Source organism: Panicum virgatum, chromosome 5K, assembly GCF_016808335.1.
Source record: "Panicum virgatum strain AP13 chromosome 5K, P.virgatum_v5, whole genome shotgun sequence".
In the NCBI taxonomy this organism is placed as follows: Eukaryota; Viridiplantae; Streptophyta; class Magnoliopsida; order Poales; family Poaceae; genus Panicum; species Panicum virgatum.
The window spans coordinates 42,665,700-42,692,466 of record NC_053140.1 but is presented as its reverse complement, the minus strand read 5'-3'; the positions used below and the strand labels follow the sequence as shown (position 1 = coordinate 42,692,466).

At 51.2% G+C, this 26,767-nt stretch overlaps 3 protein-coding genes across 15 annotated transcripts; 2 read left to right on the top strand and 1 right to left on the bottom strand.

Moving 5' to 3' along the window:
- The first annotated feature begins 352 nt into the window (after positions 1 to 352).
- LOC120710072 (homeobox protein engrailed-1-like) lies at positions 353 to 2,041 on the top strand. 9 transcript variants are annotated; one of them, XR_005689821.1, is made up of 4 exons: positions 353 to 1,092; positions 1,219 to 1,299; positions 1,492 to 1,580; positions 1,726 to 2,041. XR_005689821.1 is itself a non-coding variant. In XM_039995720.1 (4 exons), the coding sequence occupies exons 1-4, from the start codon at positions 542 to 544 to the stop codon at positions 1,736 to 1,738; spliced, it is 663 nt and encodes a 220-aa protein (XP_039851654.1). In that variant the 5' UTR covers positions 354 to 541; the 3' UTR covers positions 1,739 to 2,036. The 9 variants fall into 9 exon arrangements, 3 of the variants coding, with proteins under 3 accessions (XP_039851654.1, XP_039851653.1, XP_039851652.1); XR_005689823.1 differs by having other exon boundaries at positions 1,730 to 2,036; XR_005689820.1 differs by having other exon boundaries at positions 1,492 to 1,626; positions 1,730 to 2,036.
- Positions 2,042 to 5,328: 3,287 nt separating this feature from the next.
- LOC120710071 lies at positions 5,329 to 19,034 on the top strand. Of its 3 annotated transcripts, none has more exons than XM_039995717.1 (2): positions 5,329 to 6,312; positions 18,568 to 19,034. In XM_039995717.1, the coding sequence occupies exon 1, from the start codon at positions 5,485 to 5,487 to the stop codon at positions 6,289 to 6,291; it is 807 nt and encodes a 268-aa protein (XP_039851651.1). In that variant the 5' UTR covers positions 5,329 to 5,484; the 3' UTR covers positions 6,292 to 6,312; positions 18,568 to 19,034. The 3 variants fall into 3 exon arrangements, with proteins under 3 accessions (XP_039851651.1, XP_039851650.1, XP_039851649.1); XM_039995716.1 differs by lacking the exon at positions 18,568 to 19,034 and adding an exon at positions 6,447 to 6,896; XM_039995715.1 differs by lacking the exon at positions 18,568 to 19,034 and adding an exon at positions 6,390 to 6,896.
- Positions 19,035 to 20,935: 1,901 nt separating this feature from the next.
- LOC120710070 (AMSH-like ubiquitin thioesterase 2) lies at positions 20,936 to 25,661 on the bottom strand. Of its 3 annotated transcripts, none has more exons than XM_039995713.1 (9): positions 25,451 to 25,661; positions 24,788 to 24,829; positions 24,426 to 24,702; positions 24,221 to 24,310; positions 24,068 to 24,130; positions 23,883 to 23,957; positions 22,858 to 22,920; positions 21,841 to 21,893; positions 20,936 to 21,684 (listed from the first exon to the last, which is right to left on the bottom strand). In XM_039995713.1, the coding sequence occupies exons 2-9, from the start codon at positions 24,799 to 24,801 to the stop codon at positions 21,501 to 21,503; spliced, it is 819 nt and encodes a 272-aa protein (XP_039851647.1). In that variant the 5' UTR covers positions 24,802 to 24,829; positions 25,451 to 25,661; the 3' UTR covers positions 20,936 to 21,500. The 3 variants fall into 3 exon arrangements, with proteins under 3 accessions (XP_039851647.1, XP_039851645.1, XP_039851648.1); XM_039995711.1 differs by lacking the exon at positions 25,451 to 25,661 and adding an exon at positions 25,265 to 25,399; XM_039995714.1 differs by lacking the exons at positions 22,858 to 22,920; positions 25,451 to 25,661 and adding an exon at positions 25,265 to 25,376.
- Between the last annotated feature and the right edge of the window lie 1,106 nt (positions 25,662 to 26,767).

Genomic DNA, 26,767 nt, shown 5'->3' with positions numbered 1-26,767 from the left:
TGGTGTCAGCTCTACAGGACACCGGTGTCGGCTCCTTTGGTGAACAGTATAGAATAGTAATTCACTACTGCCTTTGCAGCCAGCCGCCGGTGTTAGCCGACACCGACGAGTACACATAGCTCCGCCCCTGCGCGAGGATGGAGGTGGCGGTGTCCAGTGATGTATAGATGCTTAATTGGCGGTAGTCCCTTGCGATGTTTGTTTGCGCAGCAGATGGGAATTGGCTCTACTGCTACCGCGATGAAACGTGGATGGGTTTAGGGTCACATGAGATTGGTGGCCGTGGTGCTTGGATGACCATACGGAAACAGAGCTCATCAGAATAGTTAAAATTTACTACTCTGCACTCTTCTCCCCGCATTCGACGGGCGAATCTGGGCGCGTGTCGACCCGCGCGCGTTCTGGTTATTTTGCAAATATACCCTCCAGTTTTTTATAAATCGCAACTCAGTGCAACACATTCAAAATGATCAGAAATCATGTTCTAATATTGTTCATATAGGTCCTCCTTGAAAATTTTAATATTACAAACATCCCCAAAATGCACCTTTGCGAAAATGCCCTCCCGCAGCTCCGAACGGCTGAACCTCCTCGCTCTCCTCCCGGCTCCCCTCTCCTGCTCCCCACCTCCGCCCTCTCTCTCTCTCTCCCTCTCTGCTCTCTGCGTCCACGCCGCCGCCTTTCCTCCCCTTCTCCCTCTCCACCTGCCTCCGTCGTCCCTCCCCGCCGCCGCTCCTCCTGTTCACCGCCGCCGACCGCTCCTGGAAGATCCGGATCTGGCGGTGGGGTGTGGCTTGGAGGAAGGGGGGATCCAGATCCGGCAGTGCTGGCCGGCCGATGCTGGTGCTTGGGCGAGCAGGACAGCCCCGCTCTCACCGCGGGCACCGTCCCAACCCGCCCCCCTCACTGTGGCGCTCCTTCCCTCCGGGATCCGGCAAGGGCGAGGCTTGCAGCACCGGCGGCGCCGGCCGGGCTGCCTCGTGGAGCGGCGGCTCCTCCCCTCCGGGGTCCGGCGAGAGCCGCGGCTGGGCGTGCAGCGGGGGCCGTGGCTGCAGGGCCGGCGTGGCACCCCTACCTTGTCTTCCGGTGCAGGTGCCCCTTCTCTCCCTCACCCCCTCCTCCGCTGGCGCTGGTGCAGCGGCGGGGCAGCGGCCTGCCAGCCCCTCCCCTCCAGATTTGATGGTTCTAACCTCCACGCCTCCTCGCTGATCTGGATAGGAAGGATGGACACGCTGCTATGCTGAAGAAGGAAGAACTGCTCGTGCCAATCAGCTTAGCCATATCCTTGCGTGAATTAAGGTAGTGCTCCCCTTCCTCCTTCCTTTAGCTTCGTACATTGCACCAGTAGGTTTGTGAACCTGTCCTTTTTCTCTTACTCATCAATTGTGTATAGAATTAAAATAAGCTCCTGTTAGTACAAAATGTTCCAAGGTTCTCCATACATTTAGCAGGGAGATATGCTAACACTTCCCATATCTATTCCCTTGACAGAAGCAGGCAGATATGCTCTTATTATTATAAATGTTTTCTATAAGTTATTTTTTTCCTCTACGACCAGGCCACAGAAGAGCAAGGAAGAGGTTGGCCTCCCATGCACAAGCTCTTTTTCTTATCAGCATCAGATAGGTTATTGTCAGAACCTAAGTCTGAATAAAAAATTGTTTAGTAGTCCTTATTTCGGTACTAAATAGTCATGCTTCTGATGATTTCCTTTTATAATGGAAGGAAGGATGCTTAGTCACAAGAATGGAGAATTGGAGCTGAGATTCATGCTGACTCAATAAATTTTTATGGATTATTCAGCTACACCATACTGTGGCGTTACTGTTGTGGTTTATGTATTGTTCAAGGCATAGTTTTTTCCTGAAATGAGTCGAAGGCATAGTTAAGATAACCTGTAATTGCTTGTGCATGAACTTATGCTGCTTATAGTAAAATTATCGACCTTGTATTAGTAAGTGATTTATGGTATCAGTTACATAATGACTTTTCATGTATAAGCTCCTATCTTTGTTAAAATACAAATCCATTCATATTGTTAGGCTTCCACTGTGGCATTCATCTGTTGTTCAGTGTTTTCATTGTCTAATATTTACTTCTTTTCATCTGTTTATATGGTAGGGCGCGCAACGCCCGCCAAATGTTCTAGTAGTCCTCAAAACTTTTTACAAGTTACTAAATCAGAGCTGAGCTTAATGGTAAATAGTTCTAGTCGGAGGGGTTAAGCTCTAGCAGAGAAATCTGTTGACGATAGGCCAGGAATGCCTTTAAGGGATTTTTTTTGAAGGACACGGCTAATTTACGGCCGGCCGTAAATCAGACTAGCCGTACGGTCGTTCGGACAGTGAGTGTTGCATGCATGTGAGGGACAATGACAGAACCAACATCGCATGCATGCACATAATTTTGAAGATAAAAAATGCTATAATTTCAACACCGAGCATCGAAATCAAAATCCGATTGCACAGTTGTATTCGTTTCAATAAAAACTTCAAAAGATCTCACACCACTATGTTTTAACATATAATTTTTTTGAGAGAGAATATTTTTTCGTATATTCTAATTTGCTTATGATGTTTGCAAAAAATGCTCATGGGTTTACATAATATTGCTTTTGCATGCCCGAGTTCAGTTAAGTGGACATTGGTGTTTATATTGTGAAGATAGAATGTTTAGTGTCAATAGTGGATAATGGTAAACAATTTTGTTAGGTAGGTGAATATTGATCGCATGATCAATAATAGGCAATTTTAGCACATGGATTGAGTATTTTGACTAATTGATTTTGGCATTTTTTTCACAGTACATAAAGCAACTTATGTGTTTTGAAAAGTATCGTCGAAATATATTCAAGTGGGGTCTTGTTTTGAAGATCTCCTCGAAAGAGATACAGTTGCGTAATCGGAATTTGAATTTGATGTATTGTTTAAGAACTACAACTTTTTTAAGTTTTGAGTTCGTTTGCAGGTGTCATGCCCTGCACGGTGGAGAGCTAACTTAGACTGTCTTGCAGTAGTGTAAATGTGATTTTGGTGGGATAGCTCACGGATATGACCCCTGATAAATATTGCGTGTCCGTTCGAAGATGGACAACAAATTTTGGACGCCGCGCAGTCGAGCAAATTTACGGCCGGCCGCAACAAAGTCTTTACCTTTTTGGAAATAACATATCTTTTCTTTTGAGATACTAGCAGCTTTTTTTTTAGAAAAAGACGTACTGCTTATATTAAAGTTTAAAGCAACCACAGGCATTGGGACACGAGATCCACAGGGCCACAGCATTGCACTGTTTCTAAATCCGGCCCTGGACTACTCAATGACACCATATCCTGCAGCCCATTGGGAGGGAGGGAGAGTAGTTTGCTGCAGGCTTTGTGAAAATGAAGTCTGCAGGCCGCGCCGTGATGGGCTGGACCATAGCACGCATCTCTCTTTGGAACCCCCCTACCTCAACAACCTGGTCCAGTCTATGTCAAAGCAACCACAGACCACGGGAATTTCGGTCCAGGAGGCATCACACGCCTCTCTCGTCGGGTCGGGACGCATCTTGGCGGGGGCCTCGTTTATTACAGCTGCCCACGGGTGCAAATGGATGCAAATCGACGCAAATCAACACGGGAGGCAATCTAGCAGAGCGTTGTTGGGCGGAGGGGAGCCGCCGCCGGACGGACGGGAGCCTGCACTGTCAATTCCGGAGATCCGCGACCTGGAGGGATGGAGGGATGCGACAATGGCAGAGGCGGTGCTGTTAGCCCAACAGGCCGTGGAAGATGGGATGGAGCGCGGTGGCTGCTCAATTGGTAGGACGAGGAAGAAAAATGGCGCGACTGGGAGGAAAAACGGGCAGGGAGGCGCGCGGAAAGTGAGAAAAGGCGGGGATCGGTGGTGAATTTTGGGATTTGGAGTGCCCCAGCGTCCGCGGATATCTAGTTCCAGACAGCGTTGATTTTGGGCGAGCCAAAATATTAGGCCACTGTTGGAACTTATATTTTTTATTTTTTACCCAAAAGTTATTATTAGGAGTGGTGCACCTTCAACTCTCATTAATTCAAAATTTTATACCACATCTACAAAGTGGAATTTTATTTTAAAAATGTAGTACAAAATTTTAAATTAAAAAGAGTCAGAGGTGCATCTAAAAATCACCCATTTAAAAAGACTGCTGTCGTGCTGCGCATAGGCATGGAAGCAAAGGGAGGGAGAGGCGTCTGTTCTAGCAGCCGCCAGGCGGAACGGCAAGCTTGGTCCCCTGCCAGCCATTTTGCGTGCGTCGTGTACGCTACTGAACTGTTCCCCCATCCTGCCAGCGTGTGACACTCTCCCCAGTCTAGAGAATCTGCCACCTACCTCTACCTAGTAGAGCACTCTCTCCGTTTTAAATTATAAGTCATTTCAAAAAATTTGAAGAGTCAAAATTTTTCAAATTTAACCAAATTTATATGACAAGATAATAACATTTATGATACCAATTAAGTAGTATTAAATTCTTTATTAGCTATATTTTCATATTGCACCTATTTGATGTCATAAATTTTTATATTTTTCTTTATAATTTTAATCAAACTTTGAGAAAGTTTGAGAAAGTTTCATATTGCCCTTTCCGCTGCTAGCATGAGTCGCCTTCCAGGAGCAGCACGAAGCCGACGGCCCGACGGCACGGCCCAACAACCCCCCTGCGAACGACGGCCGATCTGTCAGCCCGGGCCGGCGCGATCGGCAGCATGCCAACCGAAAGAACTCGCATACCATACCATACCAAGCTGCGCCCGGGCAACAAGATTTAGGCTGACCACAGCGGAGGGAGCAAGAGCAAATTTACTCCCTCCTCGTTTCCACACCTTCTCTGTCTACAGTGCCAAACAGTACATTTACAGTGTCAAACAATATATTTACTCCTTTATTTGTTCCATCCACTGTGGACGGTCTTACAGGAGGAAGCAAGAGGTCGGGAGGCAAATGCGGACAGCGAGTGCGGATGGATTGGGTCAATGGGGTGGGGTTCCCAGCTCCGCTCTGTTCTCTTCTTGGGCGAACCCATCCAGCATTCCAGCTCGCGTGCTGACACATTCCATTCCCAGCTTTCTAGAACTGCCACCGCCGCCACGGTTGCAATCCGATCTACCCCCTGCCCCACCCAGCCCCTGCGCGTCGTATCCTCGGACAGACCGGCACGTGTGACGTGTGTCCCTCGACCCCCGCGGCCCCGCCGCTGCAAGCCTGCAACCATCCTCCGCTGCCGCACACTGACTCGTGGTCCCGCCCGGTTGGTGTGGCCCACCGGCCAGCGGCACGTCGGGCGCCCTTTATCTGCCACCACGCCCGCGCGCCCATCGCACACCGCCCCTGCCCTGCCCTGCCCTGCCCTGCCCGACCTCTCTCTGTTCGCGCCGCCACCGCCTCACGCCGAGAAGAGGGGGGCAAAGGGGGAGCGCAGCCAATCAGCCGAGGCCGCGAAAAGATCTCGGAAGCGAGGAGAGGTCGGTGATGGAGGACGAGGACACGGCGGGGCAGGGTCCCCACGAGAACCTCGCGGAGTCTCCTCCCGCCGCCGAGGCCGCCGAGGTGGGGGACGAGGACGACGACGGGTTCAGCTTCCCCGCCCCGCCGCTCGCCGCCGACGCGTGCATCGTGCCCGTGTACCCGATCTTCGGCCGGCCGCCGTCCCCGCCGCCACCGGCGGCGGGGGCGGGGGAGGACGAGCCGGGGACGGCCACCGTGCGGGTGCCGCTGGGCCGGCTCCTGCTGGAGGAGCGGGAGTTCCGCGCGCTGCAGCGGGACGCGCGGTTGGAGAGCGCGCGGGCTTGGCAGGACGACGACGACGGCGACGGGGCCTCCGCCGGCGCGGACGAGGAGCTGGAGGGCGTGCCGCCGGAGAGCTACTGCCTGTGGGCGCCAGGCGGCGGGCAGGCGCCGCCGTCCCCGCGGCGGTGCCGGAAGAGCGGCTCCACGGGGTCGGTCCTCCGCTGGCGCCGCATCAGCGACCGCCTCGTCGGCCGGAGCCACAGCGACGGCAAGGAGAAGTTCGTGTTCCTGACTGCCGCCGCCGCCGGTCCGGAGCCGCCGCTTCCTCCTCTTCCTCCTGGCCACAAGGAAGAGGAGGAAGGAGGCGGCGGCGGCGGCGGCACCAACAAAGTCCGCGACGGCGGCGGCGCGGCCAATCAGTTGAGATATTACGGCAGAGGCGGCGGCGGAAGCGGCAGCCGGAGGCGCTCGTACCTGCCGTACAAGCAAGAGCTTGTCGGGCTGTTCGCCAACGTCAGCGGGCTGCGCCGGAGCTATCACCCGTTCTAACGCGCTTCCTCCAAGCTGCTCGTACGATCTTTGCCTGCTTGCTTGCTTTCTGTGCATATTCCGGCTACTACTAGTACTATACTACACTTGTTTTACAGTTACAGCAGAAGTACAACCGCGTGTGTTCTCTCTAAGTTATTGGTTTGGATAAATAGGATTAGTGTACAAATAGCTAGCACGGCCTCAACAATGGAGTTTGCTGTTGGGGACACCACCTTCGGTCCGGTCGCCGAAGGTGCGCGAAGACAAGACACCAAGAGCGCTGAAGCCGACGCCAGGAGCAAGCGCGGAGGTCTTCGCTATTCTTCGGGATGGAACGCGAAGACAGACGAAGACCGGGCGACGCCAGCATCACGAGTGGTCTGTAGACCCCGTGGTCTTCGTCGGTCTGGGTGAAGAGGACCGCCTGGGATTGTGGGCCTTGCTGAGCTGTACCGCACCCACACTGTAATAGGAAGATCACGTGCATGTCCGGGAATATTCAGGGAATATGACCATTGTAAGGGGGTAAAAGAGTAATCATACATGGGAGATATAACGCCACTTATAAATACCCCCTGTAATGTGCATTGATGAGACATCTGGAATAGGGAGAACTTTTCCTCCTTGTTTTGCGTGTGCATTTATTACTGTTATAGTGTTCCTCCATTCCGGAGACGCTCTCCACCAACAGTTTGGTGCCCACCCGTCGGTTCGATACACAACATGGCGGCGACGAAGAAGAGAGGAACCACCGGAGCAACTTCGGAGGACACGACGACGACGACAACACCCTCGCAGGCCGAAGCGGCAGCAACACAGGCGAACGGGGCTAGCAGCGACGGCGTCTCCGTCGACGCCCTTGCAGATGGCCAGCTTGAAGTCAACCTCCTAGACCTCGGTGTCTCAGCCGAAGACATCGCGGCGATGCGTCGCATCGACGCTCGCATCGAAGAGGCGCGAAGGGCTCAGCAGCAGGCTTTGGAAGCAGAACCTTCGGGGCCACAGATGACGACAAGAGCGAAGGGGAAGCAGACCATGCTCACCGAAGCAGAACGTCAAGAGCAGTACAACAAGTTGAGGGAGGAGGAGCTTCGCTGCAAGGCGATGCAAGAGAAGCTCCGTGCCCAACGGCTGCAGCTCGAGAAATTGCAGGCACCTCCTCCACCACCACCGCTGAAAGAGATGATCGGGGTCAACCCGCGGCAACAAGAACCACCAAGGTTCCGCCCAAAGCTTGTGCCGGTCGAAGAGATCTCTGACCACTCAGAGTTAGACGCCGAAGAGCATTACCGAAGAAGGCATCAAAGAATATCACCATTGTCCGAAGAGCTAGAGGAGGTGCAGTGGCCCATCGCCTCAACCCAGCGATATTGCCGCAGTTTGATGGGGAGTCAGACCCCGAAGAGTTCCTCCTCAAATACGAAGCCACCATAGAAGCATCAGGAGGAGGCACCGCGTGTAAAGCGAAGGCGCTCGTCCTCGCTTTGAAGGGCTTGGCGCAGCGATGGTATGCAAACATCCCACCAGGAACCATTCTGTCTTGGAAGCAGCTTCGCCTCGAGCTATGTGCAAGTTTCCGCGCGGTGAGGCCGACCAAGTCACATCCTGTGATTTTCACGATATGAGGCAAGGAAGTATGACCTTGCAAGAATATCTTCAGAGCGTCATGAAGCTTTGTGCAAGAGCACCAAATGTCGCCGATCAGAGCATCATCGACTCTGTGGTGAAGGGAATCAACTTAGGACAATGCGGAGAATACATATCTCGACGCAAGTCGAAGACAGTGACAAAGTTGTTCGAGATAATGCAAGAATATTGCATATCCGACCGGGCGAAGAGGAGAAGGCTCGAGGAGAAGAACGAGCAGAAGTCGCGAAGTAGCGAGAGGTCCCATTCAAAACCATGGCATGCTGAGGAACCAAAGCAGAAAAGAACAGTGAACAACGTGTCCGAAGAAGAACCCCCCCCCCGAGAGCAGAGACACCATCACAGGGGCAAAGGCGAGAGGGACCGCCACGAAGAAAGATCCAACCGCGATGATCGTCACCATCGCGAAGAACGACACAACAAAGGCCGAAGAGACAACGGCGGTCGAAGAGAGAAAATTCCATTCTGTTTCTTCCACGGGAAGGACAAAGGCCATTGGACAAATGAATGCCCCTTCGCCATTGAAAGAAAAGAAGAGTTTGACCGGCAGAATTCCCAGCCAGCGAAGCCAGTCAATCATACCTCGCAGTTGCCACCTCAGTCTTCGGCAACGGCAACCACTTGGGCTCCTACGCCAACGGCAACCACTTGGGCTACTACGCCAAATTGGCCGGTGTCATACCCGGTTTTCAATTACAACCCGTTACCATATGCACTACCTCCGCAACAATCGACACCAATGCTACCACCTCTGCAGTATAGTCAGACATGGTCCAGAAGCTCAACACCATTGTCTTGCGACACAACTCTACCTCTACATCCGAAACTTGAGCCGGGGCAGATTCCAGAGCGAGCAATCGATGCACCTTCGGGCAGCAGGGTGAACATCATCAACGCCATCTCCGGAGGGTCTAATGAACCAGTGCTTGAGACAAAGAGGCAGCGCAAGGAGTACTTCAGAACAGTTTCTCATGTCAGCGAGGGCAAATGCTTCCGAACAACTTGGTCGCATGTCCCGATATCCTTCACACAGGCAGACCTTCGGCTGCAACACTACCCACACAATGACCCTCTCGTCATCAGGGCCAACATCGGCAAGAATTCAGTGCACTTCGCAGGGAACGGTGTAGGGAGAATACTGGTGAACAATGGGAGCTCCGCAGACATCCTCGTATGGCAGTGCTTTGTAAAAATGGGTTTCACAGAAACATCCCTGCATAAGTCACCGTATCCGCTCATTGGCTTCGGAGGCAAGAGAATAGAAGCTCTTGGCAAGATAGAGCTCAATGTCACATTCAGCGAAGGAGCAGCACAAAGAACCGAAGCAATAACCTTCGATGTAGTTGACATCAACTACCCATATAATGCCATCTTCGGGCGCAACACCTTGGTCAAATTTGCAGCAGTGATTCATCAATCCTATTTATGCATGAAGTTACCTTCGGCCGGGGGAATTATCACAGTCTTCGGCAACCAGGATAAGCAAGAAGATGCGAAGACAATGCATCTATTGGCAACAAGAACGTCCATGTCATTGAAACACCAAATGAGGACAATGAGGATAAGCCGGAGAAGTCAGGAGGTGTATCCCCGGCGGAACACACGAAGAAGGTGCTATTATGCGAAGATGTGCCTGACCGAATGGTGATCATCGGAAAAGGGCTCGAAGAGGCTGAAGAAGCCAGGCTTATACAGTTTCTCCGCAATAATCAAGATGTGTTTGCTTGGTCCTCTTCGGACCTGCGAGGGATCAATCGAGAGGTCATCGAGCATGAGCTCAGGGTAAACCCGATGGCAAAACCAGTAAAGCATGGACAAAGGTCAATGTCCGATGAAAGGCAGAAGGCGGCTCAGGCTGAGGTGCAAAAATTGATCGACGCGGGCGTCATCCGCGAGGTCCAGTACCCGGAGTGGCTAGCAAATGTTGTCATGGTACCGAAGAAGAACGGGAAGTGGCGAATGTGCATTGACTTCACAATCTTGAACAAGGCGTGCCCAAAGGACGAATACCCACTACCACGAATCGACACCCTGGTCGATGCAGCAGCTTGCTCGGAGATGCTCAGTATGTTGGACTGTTTCTCGGGTTATCACCAGATATTCATGAACAAGGCAGACGAGGAGAAGATCAATTTCACCACCCCCTTCGGGACATACTGCTACGTGAGAATGCCCGAGGGCCTGCGCAATGCCGGATGCACTTTCAACAGAATGATCAAAAAAGTATTGGGGGATCAATTGGGGAGAAACATCTCCACGTACGTTAATGATGTGGTTGTGAGAAGCAGAAAGAAGGAGGATCATATCCAAGATCTTCGCGAAACGTTTGCGAATCTTCGTCACCATGGACTCAAGCTGAACCCGGAGAAATGTGTCTTCGGCATGCGAAGAGGCAAACTATTGGGTTGCATGATCACCGAAAGGGGAATCGAGGCAAACCCGGAGAAGATCGAAGCCATTAGGCGGATGAAGCCGCCTACCACAAGAAAGGGGGTGCAGAAGCTAACAGGCAGGTTGGCTTCGCTGAACAGATTCATCTCGAAGTCAGCAGAGAAGTGCCTCCCATTCTTCAAGGTGCTGAAAGGCTCTGGCAACTTAGAATGGGGCGAAGAGCAGGCGAAGGCCTTCGAATACCTCAAGCAGTACATTGAGAAATTGGCAGTCATGTCCAGCCCCTCGAAGAAGGAGTTGCTGTTATACATCTCCACATCAGGTGCAGCCGTAAGTGCTGCTCTCGTCGAAGAGCGCATGATCGAAGGGGCATTGACACAGGTGCCTATATACTTCGTTTCCGAAGCCCTAAACAGGTCAAAATTGCTATACTCAGAAATGGAGAAGATGCCATATGCGGTAGTCATGGCAGCACGCAAGCTTCGATACTATTTCCAGAGCCACAAAATCAAGGTTCCACCCTCTTTCCCATTTCGAGACATGTTTGAAAACAGAGAAGCCTCCGGCAGGATAGGCAAATGGGCCACGCAATTAGCTGAGCACACCATTGACTTCGTCTCCAGATCAGCAATCAAGTCACAGGTCTTGGCAGACTTCATCGCAGACTGGACACCAGTCGCACCTTCGCAAGAGCAACCGAAGATAGAGGCAATATGGCAACTTGAGTGCGATGGGGCTTACCAGAGAGACGGCACCTTCGGGTACCCAACTGAAGTACGCAGTCAGACTTGACTTCAATGGGTGCACCAACAATGTCGCTGAATACGAAGGCCTTCTCTTGGGTCTTCGCAAAGCAAGAGCGCTGGGCGCACAAAGATTAATGATCAGGTCTGACTCAGAGTTGATCACAGGCCAAATAAAAAAAATCGAACAGGGCTCTCAAGCCAGAATTGGCGAAGTACCTGGCAGCAGTGCGCAGCATGGAGAAATACTTCCTCGGGTTTAGTGTCCGCAGTTTCTCCAGAACGAAGAATAAGCAAGCTGATCAACTGGCGAAGGCAGCAGCGCAGTTTGATCCATTATCGCCAGATGTCTTCTTCGAGACATTAAAGCAGGCCTCTGTCAATTGTGCCGAAGAACCAGCTAAATTCGTCAACGCCATAACCAGCGAAGACTGGAGGGCCGCCATAATGGCTTATCTCCGCGGACACTTCGTCCCGGAGGATGAGAAGGAAGAGAAGCGAATGGCACTTTGGGCCAGGAATTACAGAATCATAGGCGAAGAGTTATACCGAGGGGGATTCTGCACACCACTCCTAAAAGTGCATCTCACGCGAAGAGGGAAAACAGCTGCTTGAAGAGATTCATGCAGGATGTGTTCTTCGCACATTGCAACGAGGGCCCTGGTCGGCAAAGCTTTCCGCGAAGGATTTTATTAGCCATCGGCTGTGGTGGACGCTCACGATGTGGTTCACACATGCCCAAATTGCCAAAGGCATGCCCCATACAGCAAATTCCCACCCGACGAGGTGCAGCTACTGCCTCCGGTATGGCCCCTCGCGCGATGGGGCATTGATATTGTTGGACCATTCCCTACAGCTCTAGGAAACTACAAGTACGCCACTGTGGCGGTAGATTACTTCTACAAATGGGTCGAGGCAAAAGCGCTCAGGGACATCACAGCAGGAGCCCTGCAAAAATTCTTTTGGCAGAACCTCGTCTGCCGCTTTGGGGTTCCGAAGGAGGTTACAATGGACAATGGCAAGTAGTTCGATTGTGCAACTTTCAGGGAGTTCGCCACTCAACTTGGCACCAACTTATGCTTTGCCTCGGTTTACCACCCGCAGTCCAACGGCGCGGTGGAAAGGGCCAACGGCATCATCTTCGCGGGCATCAAGAAAAACACCACTGAGCTGTCGAAGGGGAAATGTGCGGATGAGCTGCCGAGGGTCGTTTGGTCTCATAACACAACAGAGTCCAGGACAACGAAGTTCACCCCTTTCAAGCTTCTGTATGGCGAAGAAGCCGTAACACCCGAGGAAATCAAGCTCAAATCCTGGAGAACAGCCGAAGGGGCAGAAAACATCGAAGAAGACATCAAGCCCTCAATTGACACAATCGAAGCTGGCAAGATACAAGCATCAATCAACTTAGGAAAATATCAAGAGGAAACACGAAGGTGGAAAAACAAGAAAGTGAAGCCCAGAAACATCAAAGAGGGCGACTTGGTGCTTCGAAGAATACCGAAGACCAAGCAAAAGGGCAAGATGCACAGCAAGTGAAGGCCCATTTATCGTCGCATCTATGGCAAGACCAGAGGCCTGTAGGCTCCGAACGCTAGAAAGCACCGAAGACCCCTATTCATGGAACAAGGACATGTTACAAAAGTACTACGTGTAGGAAATGTGTAAGAGCCACCGGAGGAAAATAACCGAAGGGGCTTGTAGGGCAAATTCTTTTTCTTTTTGCGTCTTTCCTTTTTTTCTCATGTGTAAATCCGCACAATGTACCGAAGGGCCCGTACTCTTTTCCTCACGGGGGAAGCTTTTGAGTGTCCACTCGGGCGCCGAAGGTGTGAGGTTTTTAACGAGGCGGGACCCTATGTAACCCCTTGTGAAATATAAACAAGGCCCCCACAAAAAAAGTCTCGAAGGAACAAGCACGCTGCAAAGGCGCCGAAGCGTCTATCCCTCTTCGTCAAAGCGAAGAGGGGAGTCATCGGCGCGAAGTACAAGCCATAATGCTTGAAAGAAGTAAGCACGAGGCGCAACCCCGATTATGGGCTTCGCTCCTCTTAGCTTCACTTCCAGAGAAATTAACAAAATCCCGTCACATGAAAGCGAAGGGTGGAAAGTCATGTTGCGCGAAAGCCGAAGGCTAGGCGCGAACCTCTACGGCTAAAGAGCCGAAGGTCCCCTAACAAAATCCCGTCGCATGAAAGCGAATGGTGGAAAGTCCTATCGCGCAAAAGCCGAAGGCTAGGCGCGAACCTCTCTGGCTAAAGACCCGAAGGTCCCCTAACAAAATCTCGTCACATGAAAGCGAAGGGTGGAAAGTCTTGTCGCGCGAAAGCCGAAGGCTAGGCGCGAACCTCTCCGGCTAAAGACCCGAAGGTCCCCTAACAAAATCCCGTCGCGCGAAAGCCGAAGGCTTGGCGTGAACTTCCCCGGCAAGAGAGCCGAAGAACCCTGTGCAAGTCCTCACGGGCAAACCCGAAGGCAAAGGCGTGCATAATTAAAACAAGGCCTGAGGGGCTACAACACGTTTCACAGTCATCATCCCCGCCAGTCGAGCGAAAGGGGGGGTGGCGCTTCGCAAAACAAGAAACACGCACGATGCCGGTGAAGATGAACAAACAAAAAGGCGTTTGTAACCTCGCCCGCACAAAGGGGGGTGGCGCTTTGCAGAATATATTTGTGCTCAGTCGAAGGGTAAATGCCAAAAAAATTACATAATTTATTACGCACAAAGTACAGGTTTATCACACCGCGAAGATACAAGTTATTACACTGTGAAGATACACTTTGCGCGAAGGCACGAAGAAATAAGTTACATAGTTACATCCGAGTTTATCACACCGCGAAGATACAAGTTATTACACTATGAAGATACACTTCGCACGAAGGGACGAAGAAATAAGCTACATAATTACATCCGAGGCCTCTTCCTCGAAGACTAGGCGGTCCACCTCAGATATGATTTCCCGGACCGCCACATCTATTACTTCTTCGGCTGTCCGTTGAAGAAATGCTTCGAAGTCGTCCCCTGAAACCGAGGGCAACGCAAATTAACTAGAGCTCTCATCGAAGATGCCTTTGAGTCGGTACATAAATTCATGAGGCGACAGGGGCTCTTCGTCCACCGGCTCCGGCTTCGGCTCACGGAGACCGGCGGGAGCATTATACGACCTATCGGTATCGAGAATCCATTTTATTTCGCGATGAAGTGCGCGGTCAGCAAGGATCTTCGCATGTTTTTCGGGATCACGCTGAAATTCGGCAAAAAATGCTTCGTGTCGGCGTTCCGAAGATCGTAAACACGCTCCCTATCTGCCCAAAATTCTTCAAATGAAACCAAAGGGTAACGAATATGGAACTTCGCCCAGGACGAACCAGCAACATAGAAATTCCCTCGCTTCAGCTGTCGAGGCAGCACGCCTTCGGTCACCTGTGCAGGGGCCAACGCAGGGTCCTACGTAGGCACCGAAGGTGTTAGTTTTAAAAAAATTCATAATTACAACAAGTGGACTGTCACACGACCACGACCCTCACACCTCACCAGCTGCACGGTGAGAAGAGCCCCCCGTGGCTTGGTCTTCGGCCGCCGGGGCTCGGTCGGTATTTCTTCCCTCGCCTGCCACTCCCTCGTCGCCATCATCGCCAGAAGGCGGCGTAGCACCTCTGCCGGCGTGATCGCCGCCACCTTCGGCATCAGCGGCCGTAGCTTCGGCAAGGATGGGCTCCGCAACAGCGTCGGCTTTGGCTTGGAGCTAAAAAATATAAATTCCCAGAGATATAAAGATGCATTTCAGGGCGAAGAAAAGGCGCATCAAAAAGAAGATGAAAGTACCTGGGCCTTCATTCGATCCACTTCGCGACGCACGATCGCGCGGCCTTTGCCCTTGAAGAAGTGGTCCATGAAATTTTTGGCAATGTTCTTCGCAAGAGCGGGCAACGCCTCCGGGCGAACTGCAGCTTCTCCAGGCCAGGAGAAACCTTCATCGCGGAGGCAACGAAGCTGGGTTTTCGTCACAGTGCTGGCGCTGGCAGCTTCAGAAGGGAATAAGTTGTGCACCGCAGCACTTAGCGTGCGAACGGCGACAACAGCGCTAATATCTTCATTGAAATGAGCACCAGCGTCCAACATAGCAATACAGGCTCGGAGCCACTTGAAGAAGTCGTCCACCCCGATGGTGTCCCCCGAAGATACATCAGGAGCATCAAGCCCGTACTTCTTCAAGATATCCAGAAGTTCTTTCTAAAGCATAGTCGCCCCCGCTCTCACCGACTCCTTGAAGGAATGGAAACGTTTGTGCATAAGAGCCTGCCGCCTTTCGGCATCGTCTTCGAGCAACTTCGCGGCTTTCGCCGCATCCTCCGCCCTCACCGCCCGGTCAGCTGCCGCCAGCAACTCCGTGGTGAGGGTCGCCTTTTCTTCGGAGGATTTGTCGAGGCACCGTTGCAGTGCTTCTTTTTCTCGCTCCAGTGCAGCCACCTTTGCCTCCAGATCGGCGACGGCAGCCTTTGAGCTCTCTTCGGCTGCCAACTGTCGAGCGGCACAGCGCGCAGCCACGAAGGCCTTCAGCGACAAATCTTGCGCACTCTCTAGCATGTTCGTCAGTCCACTTGCCATCAGGTCTTTTTCCATTAGAGGGAAGCAAAATGAGCCACCCGCCTCCGCCAGTAGTTCACGCTCACGGTCCCGGCTCTCAAAACGAAGAGACTTGACGATTTTGCCGCCAAGACGCACGGCCATGGGCTTCGCTCAGAGCTCCGTGGCAGCGGCTTCGGGGTCAGCATTGCGCACGAAGAAGCTGCTGCTGTCCGACGTGCTGCTTGACTCTTCGCCAGCACTCCTTTTCGTCCCAGAGCTGGACGCAGTGTTGTGCTCCGGCAACTTCTCGGCATCCTTGCCGGAGGCAGAGACTTCGCGCGGCGCATGCGAGTGACGAGGGGAGTCGACGACGATGTTCACCTCCTCGTCGTCTTCCTTATCATTGCTCTCCGGAGCAGTGCTGAACTCAAGGTCCAGGTTCGGAGGAACCGCCCTCAAGGGTGCCACCTCGTTAGGAGCAGAGAAGGGTGGCGCCTCGGCAGCCGCGGGGTTGCTGTCTTCGCTCCCGTCGTCTTCGGAGTCCCCCTTGCTTTGCAGGGGAGACTGTTGCAAGATGGCGTCGAGGAGCCGGCCTCTTTTCTTCGGCACTGCAGACAAAGATGCCCGTTTCCATTTTGCTTTTTCCAAAGCCTTCGTCTTCTCCGTGCCGCCCTGGCCCTCAGCAAGCTTCAACTAGGCCGCCCGCTGAGGAGCGGCGAGGCCCAAGGCGTGGAACACCCGGTTCCGTCGAGCCCCGCCGAGATGCCCGACAAGGGCTTTGTACTCGTCCTTCGAGACCGACCCGACCATTTCATCGGCCCAGCTCTCGATAACAACAGGGTCCACCCCTGCATCGCCGAAGAGGCACAAGGTGTAAGCAAAAGAGCGAAGAATAGACACCCATAAGAAAATCTTAAGCATGAAAACTCACGGTCGGTCCGAAGGCTGAAGATAGTCGCAAAATCAGGCACCGGAATGCCTTCGACCCAGCGGTCCTCGGCCAACCAGCTGGAGATGTCCCGGTCGTCCCTAACAGGAAAGCAGCTGCATGCGACGAACTTTTCGATGATGTTGCGCGTGCTGAAGGTCTTCGATAGTTTCCGCAGCAGGGCGAGAAGAGCCTCATCTTCGGCTCGGACATGACAGGCGGCTTTCGGCACATCGCCAAGAGCAGTAATGCGGTCGACGACGAGGGGATGGGTCTGCGTGACGGGGTCCAATGTCACCTTGTGATAGAACCAGTACGATGACCAATCGTTGGCCCACTTGTTCTTGCTCGCGGTGACTGGACTCGGAAGGTTCTTGTGAAAGGCGAAGGTGTAACAGCCATATTGGGGAATGGCCAATATCTACGCACCTCCGGTTGATTGCACAAAAATTTTCTTCGGTTGATAATGTACCCTGAAGGCACGAGCGAAGCCTTCGGCGCTGGGGGAAAGGCGGTAGGTCTTCGCCATCCACATGTACAGGTTCAGCCGCACGATCGAGGTAGGTGTCATCTGATGCAAGTACACCTTGAACAGAGGAAAAATATCCACTACCACGGGATCGAAGGGCATCCGAAGGCCGGCGGTGAAAGATCGCGGAACACAATCACTTCGTCTGTGCGAGGATGAGCGATGGTCTCACCCGTCGGTGGAGCCCTGACACCGCCCGCAGAGACGAAGCCCCGACGAACTAGGTCGTCGAGGAGGAGCGGGGTCATCTTCGACAAAGCCGAGCACAGTTGTCGTCGGCCCTTTTGATTGATCCCTCTTCGGAGCATCTCCGAAGATGCAGAACGTTCTGAGGTCGCCACCCTTGAAGTTCAGCACCAGAACACTTCGAAGAAAAACGAGCTCAGAAAGAACCTTCGCCAAAGGAAAAGCGAGGAGGCAGGGAAGCAAGGGCAGTGAAAAGTAAAAGTAAAAGTAAAAGTCGTGTCGCCAGTATTTATAGGGGGGGACCGAGCGAATGAAAAGACGAAAGAACCCCGCGCTGCACGCGTAAGACTTAAGAGACCGAGGGGCAACACTATCTTTTCAAATTTACGAATCAACGCAATGTTTCCCGCCAAAAATTTAAATCCGATAATTTGGGCGCAGGCTAACAGTGAGAACATGAAAATTTTTGCTTCCTCCACCAGACTACAACTTTTTTGCATATGAACACAGACTGTGCTTCGCTGGTCACCATAGCGGCGCCCAGCCCGAAGGGTGGCGCTTCGGGACGCCCACGGCGCCCACAGAGTCGAAGCCCCGCCCCTCCTGGAGATCGGACCGAGGCTCCGAGGGGCTACTGTTGGGACACCACCTTCGGTCCGGTCGCCGAAGGTGCGCGAAGACAAGACACCAAGAGCGCTAAAGCCGACGCCAGGAGCAAGCGCGGAGGTCTTCGCTATTCTTCGGGACGGAACGCGAAGATAGGCGAAGACCGGGCGACGCCAGCGTCACGAGTGGTCCGTAGACCCCGTGGTCTTCGTCGGTTTGGGTGAAGAGGACCGTCTGGGGTTGTGGGCCTTGCTGAGCTGTACCGCACTCACACTGTAATAGGAAGATCACGTGCATGTCCGGGAATATTCAGGGAATATGACCGTTGTAAGGGGATAAAAGAGTAATCATACATGGGAGATATAGCGTCACTTATAAATACCCCTGTAATGTGAATTGATGGGACATCTGGAATAGAGAACCTTTCCTCCTTTGTTTTGCGTGTGCATTTATTACTGTTGTAGTGTTCCTCCGTTCCGGAGACGCTCTCCACCACATTTGCATTGGTATTGTTTTGTCAAAAACGGCAAAAAGAAGGTAATGGAGCACTAGAGCAGCATGTACCGATCCTCGCATGTTGGCATGTTTATTTTTGTTTCGGTTTGTTTATTGATTTTCTGTTTTCATAATGTGGCTCATGTTTCTCTACGTCCTTGTATACAATGTCTCTGATAATCTGACGCCTGAATCGCAGAATTGGAGTACCTTCTTGTTCTGCGTCAGCGACAGCTGATTTTAGTACCGGGTCGCGTAGGTCGGTGGCGTATGCATGTACGTATTAGAAAGTCCAAGTTTCCACATTAACAACCTCATGTTAATTCCCAGAAGCAATCTGTTACTACGTCAATACGCCGCGGATGTCAACCGATCTCGAAGATAAACATCAGCATAACAGGAGCAGCCACCGTTCATGTGCGCGCGAAGCGACACATTTTCTCGATCGTATCTCCTGCCACTACGTAAGTAGTAGCCAAGAATTAAGAATCTGGTCGCTGTTGCTATCCGATCGCGGAGCCCGCCGTTCCCCCCACCTGGCCACTTTCTTGTCTCTGTGCTTGGTTGCTGAATGCTGGGCTGGCTCCCCTTTTTTCTTCTTCTTCAGTTCCTTGTAAATTGAAGCAACCGTGGTAATAGTTATCCCAGCTGTGTGGTACCGAATCCTGTCCTCTTCTCGTCCAATGCTAACTTGGTTAAGTTAGCTTTTATCCAAAAAAAAAATGCTAACTTGGCTACGACAAGCAAAAGATGAAGATACGCACGGCCCGGCCGGTTTTCTCCTTCGCCAGACGTCGAGAGGGACAGCGGCGGATCAGGGCAGTCTCGGGCACTCAACGATCCACCCGGGGCTCCTCCACCAACTCCACCTACTCGAATTCCTCTTCCGGAGAAGGGCTTGGGCTTGGGTCCCGGCATCGTCGTCTCCTTGTCCCAACTCACACCCAATCCATGGTCCATGGAGTGAGTACACGGGGCGCGATCGCGGCGAGCATCCACCGGAGCGCGACGGCGCGGCGCAGGGCCAGCCACACACGTAACAGTGGCCTTCTCGTTTGGGTTTGTTTAAAGCGCACCCTTTTATTATTCTCTCTGTTCGGAGGAATCCTGTTTGCCGCGCTACTTTTCGTTCTCACTCGCTCATAGCTAACACGGCGGAGCCGGAGCCCGGAGGCCTCACCATCCAAATCCAACAAGCCTTTTCTTCCCTTTTCTTTTCTTTTCCTTTTTTCTTGATTGTTTCGCCGTTGAGTAGTGAGCCAGCCAGCCAGCCATCTGGTCGTTACGCGCTCCTACTCCTATCACTCATCTGGTGGCCATCCTGCGAGCTAGCTAGAGCGCACAAGTGCCGCCACCACCGGCAGTAGCAGCTAGCGCACGCGCCTGGTGCGGTGCCCTCATGCGCGCAGCGCGACGCGACGGGTGCCGCTGGCTGCCGGCTCGGGCGGCAGGGGCGGGGCGCAGCGTGGAGACAAGGGGCGCGCGTCACGCTCGGTGCTCGTTGCCTCGCCACCGGCGCCAGGCCGCGGATGGTTGTGTGGGATGGTGATCGAACGAAGCGGCCGGTTCGGTGGTGGTCCGCCACCGCCGGTGTGCGAGAAGTGGGCTCCGCGCTGGCGGTGCCATGCCGTGCGCCCCCCGGCAACGCGGCGCGGCGGATCGCGACGGCGGGTGGTGTCGCGCCAGCTCCCGGGTCCCCGCCCTGCCTGGCCGCCGGACCAAGTGGGGTTGGGCTGGCTCTCCGCCGGATTTCGACGTCGGATGGAAACGCTACCGGAGCAAGTAAAAGCAGCCTTGCAACAAGTAGTCGAGGACATGGACAGTCCTGCCCTCCAGCGTGCGCCGTGTGAGCGAGGCCGGAATTTCGTCCGGTGCACGGCCAAATCTCTCATCTATCCGGCCGGATTCCGGAGAGGTGGAATCTGATAGCGCTCCAAGGGGAGGAGCTTCGGTGCTGCTGCTCGTAGTGCTGCTGCTGCTACCACACGGTTCAACCAACAGGTGGTCCTCGATGTAAAGCGACTCGATTCCTTGTGCTGCGCCCTGCTGCTCCGTGTTTCCTCGCCCCTCTTTCGGCCGTTCATCATTCAAGGTATCTACCGGGTTGTTCCTGTCGACGCCCCTTTTGCGATTGCAGGACGACAGAATCATTCTCCTACGAGTACTCTCATCCGGCTGTCCTGCATGGCTGCATCCTTGCCAACAGCTACTTCCTTGCTCTGCAATTTACCCTCTCCTTTTGCTTTTTAAAAAATAAGAATTCTAAGGGATGCTGGTTCATCTGCTAGCCGTTCTTTGGAGCCATAGGCTGCAGCAGGATTTGCTTGCCCATCGCTCCTCCCCTTTCGTTTACCAAGCCCATTCATGCGGCCCATGTGGACAAGGGATTCAGGTACAGCAAACGTGCTGCCTAAGTGATGATGACATGGCTGATACAAGGAAATACCGAGATTATATCGTCTCTCCATACTTTGGTAATGTGTATTCACTCGGCAAAACATGATACGCTCACCCCGTAAGAACGAAATAATGAAGCCTCAGAATCCAGTATGAAAGAACAAGCGTGATGATGCAACAAGGGAACTTTATACGGATGTGGCTTGAATAGCAACTCTGTTTTCTTTGGACACACATCCCATTTCAGAAACCAAACTTACCATTATACAGACTCTAAAAACACCAATACATACCACTTTCACCCCTGTTTTCAGAAAGTTCTGATGTTAATACATGCATTGTCTGAAGCTCCCAGTAGGTTTTGTATCTGATGATTTGGCAGTGCTGCTGTGAAGCGTTATGTTCCAATCACACATGAGTCCATCCCAAGATAATCATGGTGTGTGTGTGTTCCCAAGTTATATACTTACAGATGCAAGCTTAAAGGCTGATGGAACAGCCAGATTCAGGATAACCAGTGCTAGTTCTTCAGTTATGCTCACCAATACCAGCAAAATGCCAAAGGCTTGGTGACGTATCACTCTATCACAGATCAGTAATATGGGCTTCTCGGTTCCAGCTCATCAACAGCTTGTTTATCTACCTAAGAGGAATCACGTGTAAGCTCTATGGTATATACTTCTGCCAAGAGGGCGCATAAGGAAGAACAAGCTGCTATAGCTTTGCTTTCATTGGTCATGCACCAGAACGCAGGTCGACAATCTCGAACCGCAAATTGGGATTGAAGTGCACTTTCGAACAAGTTTCATAGATTGGACTGCCGTCGGTTGTCTCTCGGTGAGTGTGGAACCCACTCTCATCGCACCCCCTAAGCACATCCATCCCTCCAGGATCAGTCAGCCTAAATATTCCGTAACTCCTGAAGGATTTGAGAAACAGGGTGACAGTTTCAGATTTCATCGTTATTAGTATTAGCCAGAAGGTAGCACCAAAAGCAATTAAGAACAAAAGAAGTGCAGATGTATGTCACACACTTTATGAACAAGTGTCGTAGTTATAAGCAGGAAACACTTGCCTGGTAGGATCGGTGGGTGCAACCACAATTGCAACAGCCTCTGGTAACATAACCTGCAGGAATCCATCATTTTTCATCAATCAAAGTTAAAGGCATGCCAAAGCAGGTGAAAGACCTTTTTCTCTAAAAATAAGCAGGTGAAAGACTTAACCATCATGACCTACAGTACAAGTTATTACGAATGCTATTAGGACCATAAAAAAATGCAAACTGGTCAAATAATGCTTTTTGCTGACTGTAGGAGTATGATTGATCTTTGACGGTGTTAGTCAACATACTATTGTTAAATACATGGTTTTTATCCTACAGAGATGAAATATGTAAATAGCTGAAGCACCATTGCTACTTGGGTGAAATGATAATGATCACAACCAGAGACCACAAAAACTCAAAAGATGTAGTCTGTTGGCCTGACTTTTCAGTATTGGGCAACTTGTGATTAAATCAGGACAAAAAGGGAAGGTATGTTACCCAATATCAGCTTGTAAGCCTAATGGATGCTCAACAAAGGTTAGGGCATAGTGTTCAGATATCAGGGTGGAAATTAAGTAATTTTTTGTAGATAATCACTGATACCATATTCTATAGTCATCTTTAATTGTGTGGCCATGTCTATGGCTCTGCATGGTTGATAGAGTTCAGAAATTGGTGGTGCATCTAGGAGCTCATGGTACCTAAAGAGAACTGGTGAAATAAGGAACTATGTGGTACCATATAGTATCTAAGCAAGTGCAAAAATGTAAGCTTCAGCAACTGCAGCTTACATTCTACAAAACACACACGTTCATGCAGAAGTTGTCACATAAAAAAGTTCAACTTACATTCTACAAAACACAAACTCTCCACGGCAAGATGATGTCAATAATTTGTGATGTTTCATGCAGATCATTCAAGCAGAAGTAGTCAAATAAAAACTGAATACTTTTAAAAATCCTACTCTCGTTTCATATAAAAGAACACTTTCTCCTTTCTTTTAGATCAACACACCACAGGCACAACTTATATGAACAAAATTACCTGGTAAGAGTATTGAGTATGCAAATCAATCGATGACAGGAAGCATGTTTGCGAAGGATGAGTCTGCAAAAGGGGGAAATAATTGATAAAGAAAAGTAACCATTCCATACAATCCTCAAGAGCACTAGAAAGGTATCTAGAGCTAGAATGTTCGAAAAGAGGAAATCAAATTCAAGTCCACATCCTGTGGTAATAATTAGTAAAGCAAGTCAAATTGAATTTGAACTAGACAAGGGGTTGCTCTTTCTTCACCCTTTCATATTATATGTTACTACATATGTGGCATATTTTGAAGCACTCCTGTTCCGTGCGAGATATGCCAGTGTCATACTACTAACAGGCACGATGTGTTTATCAAAAGAAAATAAATTTGGGGGGGTTGGGGGGCACAATGCCAGGGTCAAGCATATTGCTTTTCCCACAGAAAATCTAGTCCATTATGTACTTATCCTTCCTATGGGTAATGCAAGAACAACATGTTATAAGTAGCGTTTCCTTAGATGAAATTTCTATGTTAGATGCAATATAATTGCCAAAACAAGTTATGTGTACTGTTACCTGAGATGAATGTTCTATGCTAGTAATGCAGTATTGTTGCCAAAACATACTTCATTGTAGCAACCAAACTGACTGTTCTAATCATTTATCTTGAGAATAATTGTTACTTTAGATGTTAAATATATTTCCTATAACCTTGTTAAAAAAGAAGAATGACAATGCTAAATAGATAAACAGTTTTCCCCCTGAAAATTAGCAGGAGAGTAGGAATTACACCGATTACAAGAAATAATTGCAACAAACCAAAATGAAAGGAAGAAGGCTTGGCCCTCAACTGCAAAAAGAAAGAAAACTAAGGGTAAACGAATACAAGATGATGGTTTCAGATCAGATGATAATTAATGAGTAATCATACATGCTGCAACCAGGTAGCACTCTACTGCAGCTATCAGCTTACTTATCTTTTCAGATTAGGTGAGGCAGGTAGCATGTATGTACATAAAGTATGGCAATTCTAGAATATATACATGAATCCATCCTGCAGGGTAAAGTGACTGCTCTGATAATACGGCATGTATCTCCTCCTCATTAACAGCCTGACACTGTAATTGGAAAAAGAGGAAGGTTTCAGAGTGGGACAAGCAGATATTTGTTAGAACTAAACAATTGATATTTTAAGTATATGTTTGAAACCATTCAACTACTGACGTACTGAGTGAGCAGTTCCTTCTTGCTTTGGTATAATCAACATCGTCACAAAGTAAGTTCCATCCCTCTACATATTATAAACAGAAAAAAGAGAGATGAAGACCCAAACTTAAAATTCAGTATGTTTGTCACATTGGCAAGTGCCCACTGCACTTACAAATGAAGCACCGAGAATTCCACAAGTCTCTAGATTATTGCTTGTGTTCTCCTTTGCAAGCTCCATGAATTCTTCTGTCAACCTCACTGACTGAATAGCATGCATAAGGATGTTATTTCAGATATTCAGATATTACCAGCCTCCTAGAAACAGCAACATACCTTTTTTTTTTACAGAAATGGATGGGAAATGAAAGGGAACGTACTATTTGCATGTCATGCAAATTGCTTGATGTTGAAGACTGTCCCACTGAAGCCCTGGCTTGCTCATCCACATATTCAGAATCGGTGCTAAAAGAAACACTGCCAAAGCTCGAAAGATCTTCTATCCAAGATACGATTGGAGATGGGAAGTGATGCTTAACAGCGCAGGGGCTAACATCGCGGTCCGTAGCTTGGTAGTGGACAACTTGTTGAGCATCTAGATACATCGATTCACTTGGCGTTGAGCGAGTCCCACATCTCCACGCATTGATGTCATATCTGCCATTTTTGCATCAAACATGTCATGATGCTGTACCAAAAACAAAATCGTCAACTGCTGCAGAAGATACTAAGCACCGCATACCTTCTGCTACTCATGGCTGGAGCAGACCACTAAAATTTCAGCCTGCAAAAAGACTCGAACAATAAGAAACACTAAAGACAAAATGACTGGGGGGCTTTGATTGAAATGACAGCAGCTCGAGGAGCTGCCTAACAACCACTACTACCGGGCATCTTGTAGGCGAACTAACAAAAACATTGACAAAATGACAGGAGTCGCAGAAGGCAGGTTCAGGGTACGGCCTCCACCCAGCGCACCACTAATCGGCAGAGCAATTGGAGACTACGCGTTGGTTCGAACAGCAGAAACACAACCACTGCTGATTAGAAGTAGCAGTCCAACAATAAGTGGAATTAAGAACGACCTTCATCACTAACCCACCCAGCAGCAGGTTTACAAAACAGTTCCAATCCCTATCTCCCCACAAAGCAGTACCAATCCTAAAACCCAATCAGCTACCGCGGAGTTCCTCCTCGGACAGGAGACATGCGCACTCACCTTGAGAAAATCTGAAGCGGAGCCGAGCCGAGCCGCGATCGGCCGGAAGGAAAGGATTGGCGGGCGAGAGAGAGAGGGGGGGGGGGGGGAGGGAGGGAGAGCGAGGCAGTTCGGCTTCAGCAAGGTGAGCAGCCGCGAGTCGGGGAGAAAGGAGAGAGGGGAAAGGCGGCGAGCAGCGAGGAGTACCGCGCGCTGCCGTTACTCTGACGCGAACAGGAATCCACGCCACGCGGGGCTCCGCTCGGGAACCGGATGGGCGCACGCGCGGCACCACGTCGCTGTCGTGCATGCCGCGCCGCACATCGCAAAAGAGGGGGGCGGGCGAGAGCGAGGAGGGGAGTTTCAGGATAGGGACGAAAGGGTCTCCGACGGCGGGCGCTGCGGCGGCCTGGGGGCGGGTGGGGGCGGACGGATTGGGGGAGAAGGAGACGTAGATACGAAGGAAGCGCCGGGTCGGCAAGCCGCGGCGAGGCGAGCGACGTCGGCAGCAGGGGCCAGGGGATGATGCTGCGGTGTGGGCGGCTCGTCGCGGGCGCCGCGCGTGGGGCTGCCGAGCTGGCGCTCCTGGACGGTGGCGCGGCGCGGTGCACCGGTTAATAATCTGGAGGGAGAATCGAGGAGAGCGGACCGTCACGTGCGCTGCCCCCCGGCCCCCGGCGCACGAAAGAGACGCGCCGTCCGCCGTGCCGTGGGCGGTGGGCGGCTGCCGGATTTAACATACCAGGACGGCGCCGCACCGTGCCGCGCTCGAGAGTCGAGAGTACTGTAGCTTGCACGGCGTGCCGGCGGATCAAGGCTCTCGGCCAGCGCCGCTGCCGTGCCCGCTCGTTGGCAACTTGCTCGGGGCATCTGCGGGGCTGGGCTGTGTTCGTGATCAGCCTTGCACTGTTCATTGGTGCCGTCCCCCGATAGCGCATCCGCACGAGGGAGGGAGAGCCGTGGATGCAATCGCACCGTAAACCCCGTACGTCTCGTTACTCGCGTGTATGAAATGGCACGCTGATTCCGGCGATGGCAGAGCAAAGAGTGGCGAACACGCAGGCCATGATGGTAGGTAAAAGGTACGGGGGCAAGTGAAAGCACACACACCGTCGTCTACTTGGCTCATCTTACAAAGTTGATCTATGCCGTCAGCCGGTATTGGAAAGCATTTTATTGTTTTGACTTTTGCGGCGGACGTCGCTCTCTAATAAGCTCAAACCGTATCTACACCTGTTGGACTTGAAGTGACGAATATACTAAGCCGCAGCAAGAGTTGAGTTTTCGTGGGACAAGACAAAAATTCTATCAGTGCACCTAGAGTCAATTAATGGGATCAGCGGAACTCAATCTCTGAGTTCAAAGGATACAAAAAAGATGTTGCAATTGAGTCATCATGAGGCTTCTTTCAACAAGATCGGCATTTCTGAGTGCAACGAATATTTAAAAAAATGTTGGAAATGAGTGATCATGAGGCTTCTTTCAACAAGATCGGCTGGCAACCTAGTGCAGGTATCTGACTTA